The sequence below is a fragment of the Furipterus horrens genome, unplaced genomic scaffold (genome assembly GCF_987537825.1).
Source record: "Furipterus horrens unplaced genomic scaffold, mFurHor1.1.pri manual_scaffold_9, whole genome shotgun sequence".
Taxonomy (NCBI): Eukaryota; Metazoa; Chordata; class Mammalia; order Chiroptera; family Furipteridae; genus Furipterus; species Furipterus horrens.
Genome location: NW_028327179.1, coordinates 36,928,290 through 36,945,591, shown reverse-complemented (window position 1 = coordinate 36,945,591; position 17,302 = coordinate 36,928,290). Strand labels below are relative to the sequence as shown.

General features: G+C 42.9%; 1 protein-coding gene across 1 annotated transcript; it reads right to left on the bottom strand.

Moving 5' to 3' along the window:
- Positions 1-3,700: 3,700 nt before the first annotated feature.
- Positions 3,701-15,459, bottom strand: LOC150001606 (clathrin light chain A-like). The gene is made up of 3 exons (XM_090286881.1): positions 15,345-15,459; positions 5,823-5,912; positions 3,701-4,023 (listed from the first exon to the last, which is right to left on the bottom strand). The coding sequence occupies exons 1-3, from the start codon at positions 15,457-15,459 to the stop codon at positions 3,701-3,703; spliced, it is 528 nt and encodes a 175-aa protein (XP_090143007.1).
- Between the last annotated feature and the right edge of the window lie 1,843 nt (positions 15,460-17,302).

Sequence of the window (17,302 nt, the reverse complement as noted above, 5' to 3'; positions counted from 1 at the left end):
GGGTCGAGGGCAGAGAGAGGAAGGGAGGACCCATTTAGGCTTCTTTTCTGCCCGCTCCCCTCTCAGTTCCTTTGTCCTGTCAGTCCTAAGGTCACAACATCTGCCCAGAGCCAGACATTAAGTAAGAAGCCAGATTGGGGTAGGAGGGGGATACAGTCTCTATCAGCTTTATTAGCATGGTGTGTGTGTGTGTGTGTGTGTGTGTGTGTGTCTGTGTTTGTGTGTGTATGTTTGTGTGTGTGTGTGTGTGTGTGTGTGTGAGAGAGAGAGAGAGAGAGACAGAGAGAGACAGAGACAGAGAGACAGAGAGAGACAGACATTGGGAAGAGGAAAAACGGAAGAAAAAATTTCAAACTAGAACTCTGTGGAAGAAAGAATGACTGTTTTTGACTCCCAGACACCCAGGTGGAGTAGCTGTTTCCAGAAAGCCAAACATGTTTGAAACTTACACATAAGCCAGTTATATGTAAATTGGGAATTTTTTAATTAAGAGTAAGATATCTCTTTATATAATTTTTTTCCAGGAAGTTACTTGCCTGTTTTTACATAGTGGGAAGTCAGTTGCAAAGCTGGGAAAAGAATCTGGGTTGATTCTCATCTCTGTACTGCTATTGTGGTTAGCAAAGGATCAGTTAGGCTATGTTATTTAATGCTGTATTCAAACCTAGTTCATTACATACTGGAAAGCAATGATTTGTTAAGTATCTAAGATTCTATATGGGAGAATCAATGTAACTATCTCAGTCTAAAACATATTACCAAAAGAGTTATAGATAGTTTTTTTTCAATTACATTACATGCTTTAGAATTACTGTTCTATGAAGCAACTCGTATCCACTTTAACTGGAGGGATAACTTTAAATTAGATCCAATTTTCTCAGAGCAAAAGGAAAAACAAAGAAAGCTTTTCTTTTGGCAAATGAGAGAAATGTGGGGGCACTGAATTATCTAGGAAGCTGAAGCTATATAGAGAGCTTAATATTCTATGAGTCTATAGCAATAGTTTCAATGAGGAAATTCAATAGTAAATTCTGTATACCCTTAAAATCTCAAGATTGAGAACACTCTTCAATTATTAAATAATTTTATTTACCATATTTGTTAATTTCTCCACTTCATTCTTAAGCTTTTGCTGTCAAAAGAGCATCCAGATAATATTTTATGGAAGTAAACTTGGCAGATTTTCTCATCCTGGAAAAAAAAGTGAGTTAATAGAATTGCACAGATTAAGAACTTTCTTATTTTTAACAGCAGAATTAGAACATTTGAGTTGTTATGGAACTGTGTGACATTACATTACCTGCATCTTAATGTGAGGTCTACGAGGCAGAAGCTGGTGATTCTGAGGAGTGTGTCCTTGAGAGGTGGCCAAACAGAAGAATCAATAAGTATAAACTCTAATAGCAGATTAATCACATTCCCCTCTTGAGACTTGGCAATAGTAACCAACTATAATCACATTCAACAGTGTGTGCAGCTTTCCCATTGGCTCCAGAGAGGCCTTCTCTGAAATGTGTGTTAGAAGGAATTACCTTAGCTAATAGCAACAGTATTGAACACATGCTCAGCTCAATATTTGACATTCCATTGGAATTATTGTCTTTATCAGAGACTTCTGAAGACTTGCAGAACTGTGCACTGCACTTATGCTATGTGGGAGCCAATTTTCAGGAATTTTGCTAGCCCATTGTTAAACACTGTCAATAGTATAAATTAAAATTTTTTAACTTTCTAAAATCAAAGGTAATAAATACTCAAAATATATCACTTCTTAATTATTTCTCTACACTTATACTGTGTAATGGGGTATTGCTGGACATTAATTCCCAACTCCAGACTCATTCATATCATCTTAGTGCTTGAAATAGGCCATGGTGGGGGTACTTATGTCAAGGAAATTAACTTGTATGTGCAAATAAGAAATTTATTTATTGTTTTGTTGCTTGTCTACTCTAGACTTAGAGTTGACATGTTGGAGAAAATGTTAATAATACAGATTAAACTTAAAAGTGTGTTGTGTTTGTGAATTGTGCAAACTGTTAAGGAAACATTCCTCTTTCACTTTAAGTTATTTTGACTTATTAGGACCATTTAATGCCCCTTATGAAGAACTAATCTTATCATTACCAGCTATGGGAAAATTGTGTCATTTAAGTTTAATTTAAAACATGAAATTGATTTGAATGATTTTCAGGATTTTGTAGGTGCTCTAGAGCCAAATGATGTTCCAATCCCTGCAATTATGCAAAAAGTGAAAACAACATTGCAATTGGTTGTTCTGAAGTTGGAATAAGTTTCAGTTTATTGAAAACATTTTTTGAGGATGAGCAATAGCTGAACAATAAATCATATAACAGACTTAACACTGAATTTACCGGGAAAGTGTTAGTGGATTGGGATGCAACTCTATTTGTCAAATCATGGTTCAAGTTCAACCATAGGCTGGCTGGCTTTGGATTAAAAATGTAAAAATTCAGCAAAAGCATTTTGTGAGAATCAACTGTCTATATGAAATTGACAATTAAAAATACTGTATGTTTTTATTATTATTTATAAATTGTATGCTACACATTCTTTATATCTTATGTGTATATATAAGCACATGAAAGGGTTGTTTTTTTTTGTTTGTTTGTTTTTGTCTTCTCCTTGCAGAGCCAGCTGTTAAGCTTTGACCAGCACACCACTGCCTGCAGCCTGAAGGGTAGGACAGTGTCAGTTGAACTCAAGGACTTAGATAGAGGTCTCTGTCTGGGCTCAGGCTGTGCACTTGAAACTGACTGGCAAATGAAAGGTAGCATGAAATGGGATTTTAAAGCACATCTAGGTAAAAATTCAAGAGTTTTCTTTAGGACTTTTGAATGCTTTATCCTGTTTCTATTCATCTGGGTTCTGGAAGCAGCTACCACAGGCCCTTAAGTTTCTGTCTTATGCTTCTGTGACTGCTGAAAGTCCCGAGCTTTAAGATCCCCCTTATGTCTCATTTAAACTCCTGTCCATTAGATGTGGAATATCTTTTATAGTTGTTAGAAGTAATTTAATTAAAACATAAACACACAAAAACATAAACACTGCAAAATACTAGCATTTTACAATGGAACATTTTTACCTGAAATTAATCTTTAATAATAATTACAGTATGTAGAAGGTTTAAAAAATAATAATACATGTTTATTAAAATTTGTAAAATACAAATGAAAAGAAGAAATAAAAATCACCTACCACTCAGAGAAAATCATTGTAAATGTCTCCAGGCTGTTTTCTATAATTAAAAATAGGATCATCCTATATATACTATTTTGTAACTTGCTTTTTAGACTAATAAATATATTGAGCGAACATCTTTTTATTAAATATTCTAAGTCAACACCATTTTTGATGGCCACAGAGTACTCAACTATATAATCATTTTACACTTTAGTTAACCATAGCCATATTATTTGTTTCCACAGTTTTTGTTTTTTTATTGTTTGAAACAAATTTATTCTCAGACTAATGCACAAAAAGCACAAGTTGAAGTTACCATGGCACGCTTCCCTCCCTTCTTCTGCTGCCACCTCCCACTCCTCTCTCAACACCAGGGGGAACACCTTTGAAGGAAGAAACATGCAATCACAAACAATGAACAACTCTAAAGACAAAAGGTTTGGTCCAAAAGAACTCAACATGATTAACCCAATTATGTGAAGAGCTTCACCGAGGACTAAGATACTGCAGATGAAGTGTTTCCACACAGTGGCTCTTCAGTGCACGCAGGGGCCTGCTTGGGGGAGATGCGGACAGAGCGTCTGCGGGAGACATCTTTGACCTGCTTGTTGGACTTGGGGTTAAAGTCACACAGCCGGGCCACCCGTTCCCACTCGGTGCCTGGGGATGACTCGTCCATGTCATTTACAAAGGCTTCTTCTGCTGCCCTGTTATTTGCTTTTGTTTTCTGTAGCTGCTCCTCCTGCCTCGCATACCACTCTTCCAGCTCCTTTATTGCTTTTCCTTTCCGCTCTGCTTCTTGCTTCCGGGAAATTGCATCTGGTAGTATTTGCCATTCATCACCCCATCAATGGCATCTGTCTGGATGAGTATTTCTTCTTTATATCTATGTTTGCTGGACTTACATGTAGTTTGATTTTCTGAAGCTTCTGGTTGTTTCTAGTTTTGCGGTAGTTGTATTCCTTCTCAGTTGTGGAGGGAGACGCAGCATGTCTGTCTATGCCTCCATCTTGGCCAGAAGTCTCCACAGTTTTATTATTACATACAATGCTGAAATAATAATATCATAGTTAAATTTTGCTTACCTTTTGAACTGTTTTCTTAGACATCTTTTTAAATAGGTGTGGTGGGATGAGGTTTTTGAAATTACTGAGAGTTACTGTAAATTGTCGCACAGGAAGTGTCTAACCAATGTCCTATCATCAGTAGGACATGAGAGCATTCAGGGCTGTCCAGGGAGAGGGGTGCAGTGATGTATAATATCATGGCCAATCCCTCCTTCTGTGACCTGGATTGTAGACTGAGCTGAAAAGAGTATCTCTGAGTGTTGAGTTTATGGGCATTTTTCTTTAATACTTATGTGTGAATTGTGGTATTTTTTTAGTGAAAATTAAAAGGAAAGAAGATTCATGTTAATTAAAAAAATAAACAAATAAGCTTTAATTAAAAAAGCCCTACCATTAACAAAATTAAAAGGCTAATGACAAACTAGAAAAAATATTTGCAATATCTTTAATAATGGGTTTATTATTTTATTTTATTATTGTTTAATTACAGTTGTCCCAATTTTCCCCCCATTGCTCTCCCCTTCTCCCCTCACCCCCTACTCCCACAGTCAATCCTCACCCTGTTGTCCATGTCCATGGGTCCTTCATACTTGTTCCTAGTAATAATGGGTTTATATCCTACATATATAGAATATAAACTGCCCTGGCTGGTTTAGCTCAGTGGACTGAGCGTCGGCCTGCGAGCTAAGTGTCGCTGGTTCGATCTTCCAGTCAGGGTACATCAGAGAAGGAAAACTCTGACTCCAAAAAACCTCCGCTGCCTTGCGGCATACCTCTTCAGGGGAAAGGCTAAGGGAGTAAACCCCGACAGAAAATCCGGAGCCGGAGTCCCTAAGGCGGTTTGACGTTATAGTCAACACCGGCAACTCCTGCGGCGCACCTGAACCCAAGCTGTATTGACTCCGTCTTTCCCTTGGATCCTTCAGCTGCGAAGAGAGGGGGGGTCTGCTGCATGGGCAACAGCAGACCCTCCACATTACCCTGCCCAGGCTCTGTAGCTTCAGCGTCATCGCAAGATGTCGATTCAACACGGGAGGAGACAGATACCATGTCACTCCCGAGTCAGACTGCACAGCCATTCTCGGTGGTGCAGATAGACTCTTAAGAAGCTACATCATCGTCTCTCGAGACGGACGGCTGCCGACGACAACGATAGAATATAAATCAGTAACATGAAGAGGTGTTTTTGATGGAGATTCAACCTGTCCTTTGCATCCTCTGCACTTTGCTCTGTCATTCCCTCACTTACAATTCCACACCCACACCCCCCCCACACCCTTGCCCACATTCATACCTGACCACATTTACCTACCCACTGATTTGATGCCACATTTTTGAAAGGCTTATTTATAAACTACCTTAAAAATTAATTATTTAGTTTAGAATGATGAAACCGCACTATGGTTTTACAGATAAAGTTTTAAAAGGTTAAGTGATTTTGATACAGGTTGAGCCTCTCTTAGATGGTTGCTCTACGGTTATTTTTTAAAGCTTCTCTTAGATAAGTTTAAAGTTTCTCTTTAGGCGCTCTCCAAGAGCTCTGCTCTGTACCTTTGTGGTTGATTCTGGCCCGTACTGGAACCCGGACAGCAAAGAGCTCTGCTCTGCCCCTGTATGGTTGATACCAGCCCACAAAGAAACCTAGAGAGAGAAGAAATCCACTCTGAGCCTGTGTGAAGCGCCCAGCCCTACGTGAGCCAGAACCCGCAGCAGTGTCGGGAGCTAGGCTTTCCTTAGTGTGTGCTTCCTTGATGCATTGAGCTCCCTGTCTCCTTTCCCTCCACCTTGTTTTCAGGAAACCTCTTCCTTTGAATCTGTTTTGCTTCCTCTCTTGAGTTTTATCTTGGGAAAAGCAAGAACCCTTTCATGGTGACATTTTGACAACATCACACTGCTAGAAATTTCTAAGAGTCCTAAAGAAAACCCAGGTCACCTGAGGCTCTATCCAATGTCCTCGTTTACACCATGATTGTATTCAAACATCTATTTAAGTAAAACTGTCACGGATGGGGAGAAAGATACCCGAGTCAGGAGGCCCTCCTTCCCTGCCTCTATTCTTGTCCCACCGCGAGAGATGAATTCAAGCAGGAGACAAACACGTATAGTGAAAATGAGATCAAGTTTATTTATGAAACACACATGAGCACAAAGCTGCCAGCAGGACCCAGCTAGTCTTAAGTGCTCTACGTATAGAGGAAACAACGTGGTTAGTAAGTAAGCTTATTAGTTAGGTAGCTCTATACACTTGAGCCGAGGCTAGAAGTTGGCAATTAGCTAATCTAAGTATGCCGACTATTGGGGTTCAGGGGTTATATGCCTTAGCTGGCTTCTAGGTTTGCCCTCCTTCTACCTTGGGAATCATGTACACCTACAGCTACAAAGGCTTTCTTTCTCAGTGAAAGTTCTTTGTCTTAGTGAAATTGTTGCAGAGGTCCCCTTTCCCAGCATAGGCCCACCTTCCCCATGTGCAATTCCTGCTTGTGATGTTTAGAACACCTGGCAATCTTAGTAAGATTGTTACAGAAACCCCCTGTCTCAGCGCAGTCTCAAGGACTATCCCTTCCTCCTGTGCTGTTTTGCTTGCATTGCTCAGGATACCTGGCAATCTTATCAACTGGAGTTCGGGACTGCTGATGCTGAGTTAATTGGTGAGACAGGTCTTCCTTTGGCTTCTAGCCTCCTGCATTAATTCTTTGTAAGATTGTAGTGGTGAGGGCCCTGCTTTATTTCCCCTCTGCCACTCATCCCTAGCTACTACCTAACAAAACCTTCAATCATTATCTTTAATAAGTTGTTCCCTGTGTTTGAAATTCAGATGAAATACAGAACTGAAGTAGGTGGGTCCTATTGTTGTCTACACAACAGATTCCCCAACAACAATCACACCCAGATGAGTTGTTGGTTTTCCAAAACTAATAATCCCATCCGCCTTGTAGTGATTGGTTTAAGAAGGAGCATGACAATCAAAAGAGTGAAAAGGTCCCTCCCTCCTTCTTCCCGTTTCAAACCTTGGGAATAATGTACAGCCACAAAGACTTTCTTTCTCAGCTAGTAAAAGCTCTTTGTCTTAGTTAGTGAAATTGCTACAGAGTCCCTTTCCCAGCAGAATCTCAAGAACTGCCTTCCTCCTGCGCTATCCCTGCTTGTGATGTTCTGAACGCCCAGCAATCTCTTCAGACTGGGCTCAGGACTGCTGAGTCAATGTGTGAGACATGTATCCCTCCTCCTCCTCCCTGCCTCGGTTTGATTAACGATTCTCAACATCATTAATTATCAAGGAAATGCAAATCAAAATCACAATGAGATAACACCTCTCACCCATTAGTATGGCCATTATTAAAGAAAAAAGAAAAAAAAATGACAATAGCCAATGCTGGCCATGATGTGCAGAAAGTAGAACACATGCTCTGTTTGTGGGATTGTAAAATGGTGCAGTTGCTATGGAAAAGAGTATGGGGATGCCTCAAAAAAATTAAAAATACAACTGCTGTACAGTTTAGCAATGCTACTTTTGGGTGTATCAAAAAAAATTGAAATTAGAATGTGGAAGAGATATTTGCACCCCATATTCACTGCAGCATTATTTACAACAGCCAATGTGTGGAAACAACCTAAATGTCCATCTGTGGATGAATGGATAAAATATATGACATATACAACACAGATGAACCTTGAAAACATTATGCCAAGTGAAATAAAGCAAGCACAAAAAAATATACTCTGTGATTCTACTTATGTGAGTGAGGTGTATATAAAGTATTCAAACTCATAGAAACAAAGTAGAATGGTGGTTGCCAGGGTGTTGGGGGAAGGGAAGAGGAGCTGTTCAATGGGTATAGAGTTTCAGTCATGCAAGATGGAAGGTTCTAGAGACCTGCTGTACAACACTGTGTGTTTAGTAAGCAATATGGTGCAGTACACTTAAAATTGTTAGTAGGGTAAGTTATTTATTTTTTAATCACAGCTAAGTAAAAAAAGAACCATATGACCTAATTCTGAATGATAAGATTGAAAGGGAAGTCAATGAAAGGATAAATGTGTGGACATTGCTCTTAAGAAAGTGATTCAAGAATAAATGGTTGTCTGGAATTGTTACATGTTTCATTATTAGTGAGAGGACCAACAGACTTCCAGGGCCCCTGAAGTGATAATACTGTTGAGAAATAGATTTCCTTATTACTTAACTTAGCTAAGTCAGTGCTTAATGCTACTTGCAGCACAGAAACATCTTGCCTAAAACAGAGAAGATTTTTAAAGTGTAATTTTATTCTTTAACTTTTCTGGCAAGTTACCTAAACTGTATTATTTATTTAAAAACTAACCTACATTAGAAATTAATCTATCAGTTAGCATTACTTATTGAAAAATATAGAGAAGACTTATTTTTTAAAGTTGTTTGTTGAGGTGTAAAAACATTAAAATCCTAGTTTTTATATACATAGCCCTGATTTTGACAAATGTGTTCTTCTTTATGGGTTAGTCTTTATGCCCACTTACCAAGTAAAAAAATGTGAGGACAATGTCCTAATTTCAGCTTTGATTTGAGAAGAAAACTTTTCTGCAAATGAGATCGTCGTCGTCGTCGTCGGCAGCCGTCCGTCTCGAGAGACGATGGCATAGCTTCCTGAGAGTCTATCTGCACCGCCGAGAATGGCTGTGCAGTCCGATTCGGGAGTGACAATCCCTGCCGCACTTGGTACAGGTGAAGGCAGATGGCTGTTGTTGCTGCTGCTGACGCTGCTTCCGCCTCGATCTTTTCTGGACCGCCTCCTCGTTGCGCGCAGCCTCCGCGCGTGACGTACCTTGCCTGACCACGAGCCTCCAGGCTAGGCGGTCGTCTGCTTGAACTTCCCATGTGTTGAGATTGATGGAGCATTGTGTCATGTCCTTTTTGCAGATGTCTTTGAACCGCAGTTTTGGGCGCCCTGTCATCCTCTTGCCTTCTGCTAGCTCGCCGTAGAGGAGGTCTTTGGGGATACGGCCTGCATCCATTCTTTTGACATGGCCGAGCCACCTGAGGCGTCTCTCGCTAAGAACTGCATGCAAACTGCTCATATTGGCTCGCTTCAGCACCTCGGTGTTGGGGACCTTATCCTGCCAGGCGACATGCAGGACGCGTCGCAGGCACCTCATGTGGAAGCTGTTGAGTTTCCTTTCGTGCCTTGCGTAGGTGGTCCACGTCTCGCTGCCATAGAGGAGAGTGCTGAGTACGCAGGCTTGGTAGATGCGCAGTCTGGTTTTCTCAGTGAGGCTGGAATTGTTCCACGCTCGCCGGTTCAGTCTGGCCATAACTGTGGCTGCCCTGGCGATTCTCCGGTTGACTTCCAAGTCGACTGACAGAGAGCTCGAGATGGTGGACCCGAGGTAAGTGAAGTCGTTGACAACCTCCAGGGTGTACCCGTCGATGGTGATGCATGGGGGAGTCCCCGTGCCTTGAGCCATAACATTCGTCTTCGTCAGGCTGATGCCTAGTCCGAACTCCTTGCATGCGTGGGAAAGGCAAGTGACTAGCTGCTGGAGTCCCTCTTCGGAGTGTGATGTCAAAGCTGCGTCGTCGGCGAAGAGCATCTCACGGATGAGCACCTCTTTGACTTTGGTCTTGGCTCGTAGATGGGCCAGGTTGTAGAGCTTGCCATCGGATCTGGTGTGAATGAAGACACCCTCGCTGCAGTCCTTAAAGGCGTATTGGAGGAGCATGGAGAAGAAGATTCCGAACAGCGTAGGCGCGAGGACGCAGCCCTGCTTTACTCCGCTGCTGACTGGGAAGGCCTCAGAGGTTGCGCCGTTGTAGGACACCGTGCTGTGCATGTTGTCGTGAAAGGACATGACCACAGCAAGCAGATGTGGTGGACAGCCAATCTTACGTAGCAAGCTGAAGAGTCCGCTTCGACTGACCAGATCAAACGCCTTCGTGAGGTCAATAAAGGCGAGGTAGAGTGGTTTATGCTGCTCGTGACACTTCTCCTGCAGCTGGCATAGGGAGAAGATCATGTCCACTGTTGATCGGCCAGCTCTGAAGCCACACTGGGACTCTGGGTAGACGCGGGAAGCAAGGGTCTGCAGGCGGGCAAGAGCGACCCGGGCGAATACTTTGCCGACGACGCTGAGGAGAGAGATGCCCCGGTAGTTGTTGCAGTCGCTGCGGTCTCCTTTGTTCTTGTACATGGTGATAATGTTGGCATCTCTCATATCCTGGGGGATGTAACCCTCCTTCCAGCAGAGACAGAGTAGATGGTGGAGCGGCTGTAGCAGGACTGGTTTCCCGCTCTTTAGGATTTCTGGAGGGATTCCGTCGCTTCCTGGTGCTTTCCCGCAAGCAAGGCGGTCGATGGCTTTGCTGAGCTCTGCCGCAGTAGGTGGGGTGTCTAGCTCCTCCATGACTGGTAGGTCTGGGATGGCGTTAAGAGCAGTGTCTGTTACGGTGTTCTTCGTTGCGTACAGCTCGAGGTAGTGCTCGGTCCACCGCCGCATTTGCTGTTCCTGGTCAGTGATGACCTCACCTGTCTTGGACTTAAGGGGGGCGATCTTGGAGGGGATTGGGCCTGTTGCCTTCTTGATACCCTCATACATTCCTCGTGCGTTGCCTATATCGGCGGCTTCCTGAATGCTTCTGCACAGGTTTAGCCAATAGGTGTTGGCACAGTGGCGGGCGGTCTTCTGGACTTTGTTCCTGGCAGCCCGTAGAGCTTGAAGTGTACTGGGAGTGGGCGTGGCCTTGTAAGCCAGTAGGGCCTTCCTCTTAGCCTCGATCACGGGTTCCATTTCTTCCCAGTGAGCCTCGTACCAGTCAGCGTTCTTCCGCTCTTTCTTCCCGTAAGCAATAATGGCGGAGTTGTATATGGCGTCGCGGAGACGTGGCCAATTGGATTCGATAATGTCATCTGCCGCCACTCCCTCACCGAGTGCATCTTCCATCTTGTTGATGAATTGCTGGGTCTTAACTGGGTTGCTGGCACAACTGGTGTTGATGCGTGGGCGACCCTTCATCTTGGAGTGGTGCAACCTCTTCGGCATTATGCGCACCTTGCTTACCACGAGGGCATGGTCCGTGTCGCAGTCTGCACTGTGGTAGCTGCTGGTGAGGAGGGTGCTGCCAATATCCGTTCTTCTGGTGATGACGAGGTCAAGCTGGTGCCAATGGCGGGAGCGGGGGTGCCTCCATGACACCTGGTGGATCTCTTTGCACTTGAAGAATGTGTTTGTCACGCACAGGCCGTGGTGACACAAAAGCTCAAGCAGTCGCTGACCATTCTCATTGATCTTTCCTCTCCCAAAGTTTCCAAGGCAGGTGGACCAGGCCATGTGGTCGGCTCCTACTCTTGCGTTGAAGTCTCCAAGGAGATAGAGAGCGTTACTTCTGGGAATCTTGGATAACTGCAAATGAGATAAGCTCTATCTTTTGTATTTGTAGTTCTAAACTAACTTCTAAAGGAGCCGGGAAGCAATCTGGAGTGGTAGAGATAAGAGTCCAATTTAGATCAGTATCTTGAGTGCCCAAAGTATACATTATATACTCCCATTTTTTTGTCTATCATTTTTATTTGTAATAAACCAGAACATACCTGGTTTTTGAGCTGAAAATCTCAGTTCTGAGAAACTCCTCAGTCCTGGCCAAACCAGGCTGGTTGCTCACTTTAGCAAGGTTTCTCAATCTCAGGAGTATTGAGATTTGGGGCTGGATGATTCTTTGTTGTAGGAGACTGTCCTGTGTGTTGTAAGATATTTGTAGCATCTGTGACTTCTTCCCACTAGAAGCTAGTAAAGCCCTCCACCCCTGTCCTCATAATCAACAGTATCTCCAGACATTGCCAAATGTCCCCGGGGAGCAAAATCACCCAGGGTAAGAACCATTGCCCTAGATATAAGTGCACTTAATGACTCACAAATTTGAAACCCATGAGCTTATTCTTTGTTGCTGTTGTAAAGCACAGACAAGTTGATTCTGCTATTTTTACACAGGACTTAAAGCTCTTAGGAACTGCACCTAGAGTCTCCTATTCTTTTGGATATTCTTCCCCCCTCCCACTTTTTAGATATTGCAAATGACGTGAGCAATAATTCTAGATGCTTCTCTCCTTTAGATCCGGGGGAACTGCCACTGTGGGCAGTGCCAATCTAATTCTCTAGACTTTGTTGACTGTTGTTATTTCTAATTCTTCCATGCTCACATAATCATATCACATAATCAGCTTTACACACACGTATGTATAGGATGAAATGTGTGTGATTTTAACATGATAGTATTTTGTACACTTTTCTGCTTTTTGCCTTTCTTAGTTACCAATGCTACCTGGAAAGATTTCCAAGAAAATGAGTATAGCTCTAATTTATATTTTAAAAAATTGTGTAAGTTTCCATAGTGTGAATATACTGTATTTTATACACCATTTTAACTATTTTGTTTTGCATTAACCTAGTCTGTTTAAAAGATATCCAGCCATGTAATATGAAAAATAGAGACATTTAATGAAGAATATACAAGATAGAAGAAAAATTGTACATAGGACAATGATGCCTCAGTCCCCTAAAATTAGGCACTTGGGACCTCACACAGTTCTCCCCATCACCATTAGTTTTCTGGTCATATTTTCCTGACTCTCATGGACAGTCTGAAATCTCATCCCTTTCAAAGGTGATTTTAGTTTTGGGAAAAGCCAGAAGTCACAGGGCACCAAATCTGGGCTGTAGGAAGGCTGAGTCACCTGGGTGATTTGATGTTTTGCCAAAAAACTCTGCATGAGACATGATGCATGAGTGGGCACATTGTCATGATGAAGCTGCCAGTCACCAGTTGTCCATAGTTGTGGCCTGAATCATTTGAATAGTTTCTGCAGAGGAATATTTAAGCTTAACACAAAATTTGGTGCAGAGTTATTGCTTTACTTGCTCAGTCGTTTTGAATGTGACAGCTGTATAGTACACATGCTCACACAATGGCATCTACTGCCCCCATTGACTAGTACAGTGAAGTTTTCATTGTTCATACATGTGCATTCCAGTCCACTCTCCTTGGCTGCCAGGTTATGTCGATGTCACGCAAACTGTTCTTGTTATATTAACAATGGCTGGACCTTATCTGGACAGACCTCATGTATATGTATATGTTACAGAACCCCTGGGCTACTCCAGTTGAAAACAAACCCACGGGCTCTTTAGTTAGGGGCCCGATTGCCCGCCGCCAAAATTATAACTCTCAATACCAGAGTTTAGTGAAAAGAAAAAGAATTGTTTATTTAACAGTTATATAGATTTAGTTATTTGCGGATTTCTGTTGTTAAGTCTTATGCTCTTTAAAATACCCACAAACTCATATCCTTGCCTCCCCCCTTCCAAACCAGGCTAGTTTTAGGAAAGTCAGAGAAACTGTTTCCCTACTTTCCAAACACAGTTCAGCTTTACCAGCAGCTGCCAATCATTCAATATGATTGAGGAGGTCCTTTCTGTGCTGTGGTGCCCTCCAGCTCTCAATGCAGGACCGCCTGGATTCTCAGCCTCCTTGCCAACTGCCTTCTTCCTGCAAACCGCGCGGATCTCCTCTCCTTCTCAAAACCGCATGGCGAGAGCCTCTTAACGCAGCCTGGAGACCCCTTCTCCAAGCCACATGGAGAAGGCCCCTTCACCAAGCCACGTGGAGGGAGCACACGAGAGAGCGAGAGAGAGCGCGCGGGCGCGCCAGAGAGAGAGTCAGAGCGCCAGAGCCAGAGCGCGAGTGAGAGCCCGAGTCAGAGAGCGAGAGTGTCTCAGAGTGAGAGCACAAGCGAGAGCCAGAGAGAGTCTAAGCTAAAATGTCTGCAGCTGCTTATATATCCCTGACTGCGTCATCTGACGCAGTGGGCGTTGCAAACAGTTCTGACCATTCACAGACCCTTACGTAGGCTCTGTGTGCTTTCCATACCGTCCCCTGGTTCAAGACTCCTCCCATCTGCCTGAGGCTTTGGATGCATTAAAGCCATTTTGCATAAGAAAGACAGTAGCCACCAGCCTCAGGCATGTGGAAGCATTTGAAAAGCTGCTTACTTCTCCTCATCCCCCAGCTGCAAGCTCTGGGGATTTTTGGACTCCCTTGTTTCTGTAACATATATATATGTATTTTAGTATTGCAGTGTTACAGTAAACATCTTTGTACATGTATTTTTATCTTCTAGTGCTCTTCCCTCTATGGGAGAGATTCCCAGAAGTGGGATTGATGAATCAGAGTATATTCCACATTTTAATAGATTTTCCAGACAGCTTTCTAGAAAAGCTGCAATGGTTCATGTTTCTGCTGATATTGTTAAAACAAACACACACAGAAACAATCCTTTTTTCATACATCCCCAATAGAAATGTCTTGTTCTGTTTAAGTTTTGTTAACCTGATGGGAGTAAATTGATGTCTCATTGATAGTTTACTTTGTATTTCCCCAGCTAGTAGAGTGTGAACATTGTTCAATGTTTGTAGGTTATTTACATTTGTGTGTGTGTGCATGTGTGCAAATTTCTACTTCTTTCCTTTGCCATTTTTTCCTTGTCTGTCCCTCTATAAAATCATCTCCACATCCATACCTATATCCATTACATTACCTACCACTGTATCACTTTTAACTTGAATTTACTCTTTCCTGATAGTAATATAGCCCTTCCTGGCCACTGTTTTGCTTATATTTATGTTTTTTTTTTTTCTGGTATATTTTGCCTCTCCCTCTCCCTTCATTTTCAGCCTTTCTTCACCCTTTTTCCACTTTTTTTTTTTTTGAACCAGCCTGTAACCGGGTTTTGTTTCAGTTGACAGTATTAATAGGAGTATTCTGTCCTGATCAATATTCTTGATATTACTTCCATCGTACTGTATTATTGATTTTTACTTCATTGTTTACTGTTTTCCCACTTATTAACTTGTAAGTTTTGCCATACTTTATAATCTTCAGCACTTATAATTAGCCATCTATTTCTCTTTTATACTATACTCAGTATTTCTGCTTCCAGGATGCTCAGCTTCCTCACTGTCCCTCCCCAGTAAGATGAGATCTTGGGAATAACTTTCACCCACTCTTCTAGCCTTCTCTGATGCCCTCCAAATGCTTCTCTTTCTTACCTGTCCCAATCATCTGCTCCGGGCTCTTGCTGAGCACCTTTTGTGCTTTCACTTCACGACCATTATTGAACAGCTCTGGCATTCTGTCTCTTCCATTTTTGCTTATTTTCCACATCTCCAGTTTATTACTATTAATTGAAATTTAAATACTGTTACATTGGAAAGTTCATTGCTGTTAGAAACAAGGACATAGTGACTCCCAAATCAGGAGAAAGTCATTAGTAACAAAGGGCAAATGTAATGAAAGAATCTCTGAGAAGGGAGCTGACAGCACTGGCATATCTACAAACCACAGAAGGGGCATTTAGATAACTGTGTTAGATTGTAACTCCGGAGTAACCAGTCATGGAGAAACAGGGAAGGAGGAGAGGGGAGGGGGAGCTAATTGCGTTAGGGCGGGGAAGATAATCCTCTCACTTTAGGGCAAGGAAGATAATCACTTTAGGGTGGCAATTTTAGGGTGGAGAAGATAATCACTTTCAGGGCAATTTCAGGGTGAGGAAGCTAAGACTATAAAACCAGTTTCCTTTGTCTACTTTGCGCGCACGTTCTCCTGGCTGTGAGGGTGCGCCCGGCTCTGCAGACTCGTGAATAAACGCCTCGCTTTACTGCTCAAGTCCTGTGTCCCAGTTTTTATTGTGGGCATTTCTCACAATTGCTCATCACTCTTTTCCTCTCTTCTTTGTAGGTCTTTATCTTGAGTATTCTGTTCACATTCATTTGTTGTTGGGAATTTTCCTTGAGTTTTTCCTTAAATCAGATATATTTTCTGAATCCTTGCTTATCCACAAGTCTGTGGCCAATGTGGGGTAGTTGGAATACATGTTTGCTTGTTTTTCTCCTGCTGTTTCTGTGGGTGTGAGTCTATCTTCTAATGTTGCAGATGAGACGCTCATGCTGTTACAGAACCCCTGGGCTACTCCAGTTGAAAACAAAACCCACGGGCTCTTTAGTTAGGGGCCCGATTGCCCGCCGCCAAAATTATAACTCTCAATACCAGAGTTTGGTGAAAAGAAAAAGAATTGTTTATTTAACAGTTATATAGATTTAGATTATTTCAGGATTTCTGTTGTTAAGTCTTATGCTCTTTAAAATACCCACAAACACATATCCTTGCCTCCCCGACTTCCAAACCAGGCTAGTTTTAGGAAAGTCAGAGAAACTGTTTCCCTACTTTCCAAACACAGTTCAGCTTTACCAGCAGCTGCCAATCATTCAATCTGATTGGGGAGGTCCTTTCTGTGCTGTGGTGCCCTCCAGCTCTCAATGCAGGACCACCTGGATTCTCAGCCTCCTTGCAAACTGTCTTCTTCCTGCAAACTGCGCGGATCTCCTTTCCTTCTCAAAACCGCATGGCGAGAGCCTCTTAACGCAGCCTGGAGACCCCTTCTCCAAGCCACATGGAGGGAGGCCCCTTCACCAAGCCATGTGGAGGGAGCACATGAGAGAGCGAGAGAGCGAGAGCCCGAGAGCTAGAGTGAGAGCCCGAGTCAGAGCGCGAGTGAGAACCCGAGTCAGAGAGCGAGAGTGTCTCAGAGTGAGAGCACGAGCGAGAGCCAGAGAGAGTCCGAGTCAGAGCGCCAGAGCGAGAGCCAGAGTGCCAGTGAGAGCCAGAGCCCGAACGAGAGCTTGAGAGACTCTCAGAGAGTCTGAGTCAGTCTGAGAGAGTCTGAGTCTAAAATGTCTGCAGCTGCTTATATATCCCTGACTGTGTCATCTGACGCAGTGGGCGTTGCAAACAGTTCTGACCATTCACAGACCCTTACGTATGCTCTGTGTGCTTTCCATACTGTCCCCTGGTTCAAGACTCCTCCCATCTGCCTGAGGCTTTGGATGCATTAAAGCCATTTTGCATAAGAAAGACAGTAGCCACCAGCCTCAGGCATGTGGAAGCATTTGAAAAGCTGCTTACTTCTCCCCATCCCCCAGCTGCAAGCTCTGGGGATTTTTGGACTCCC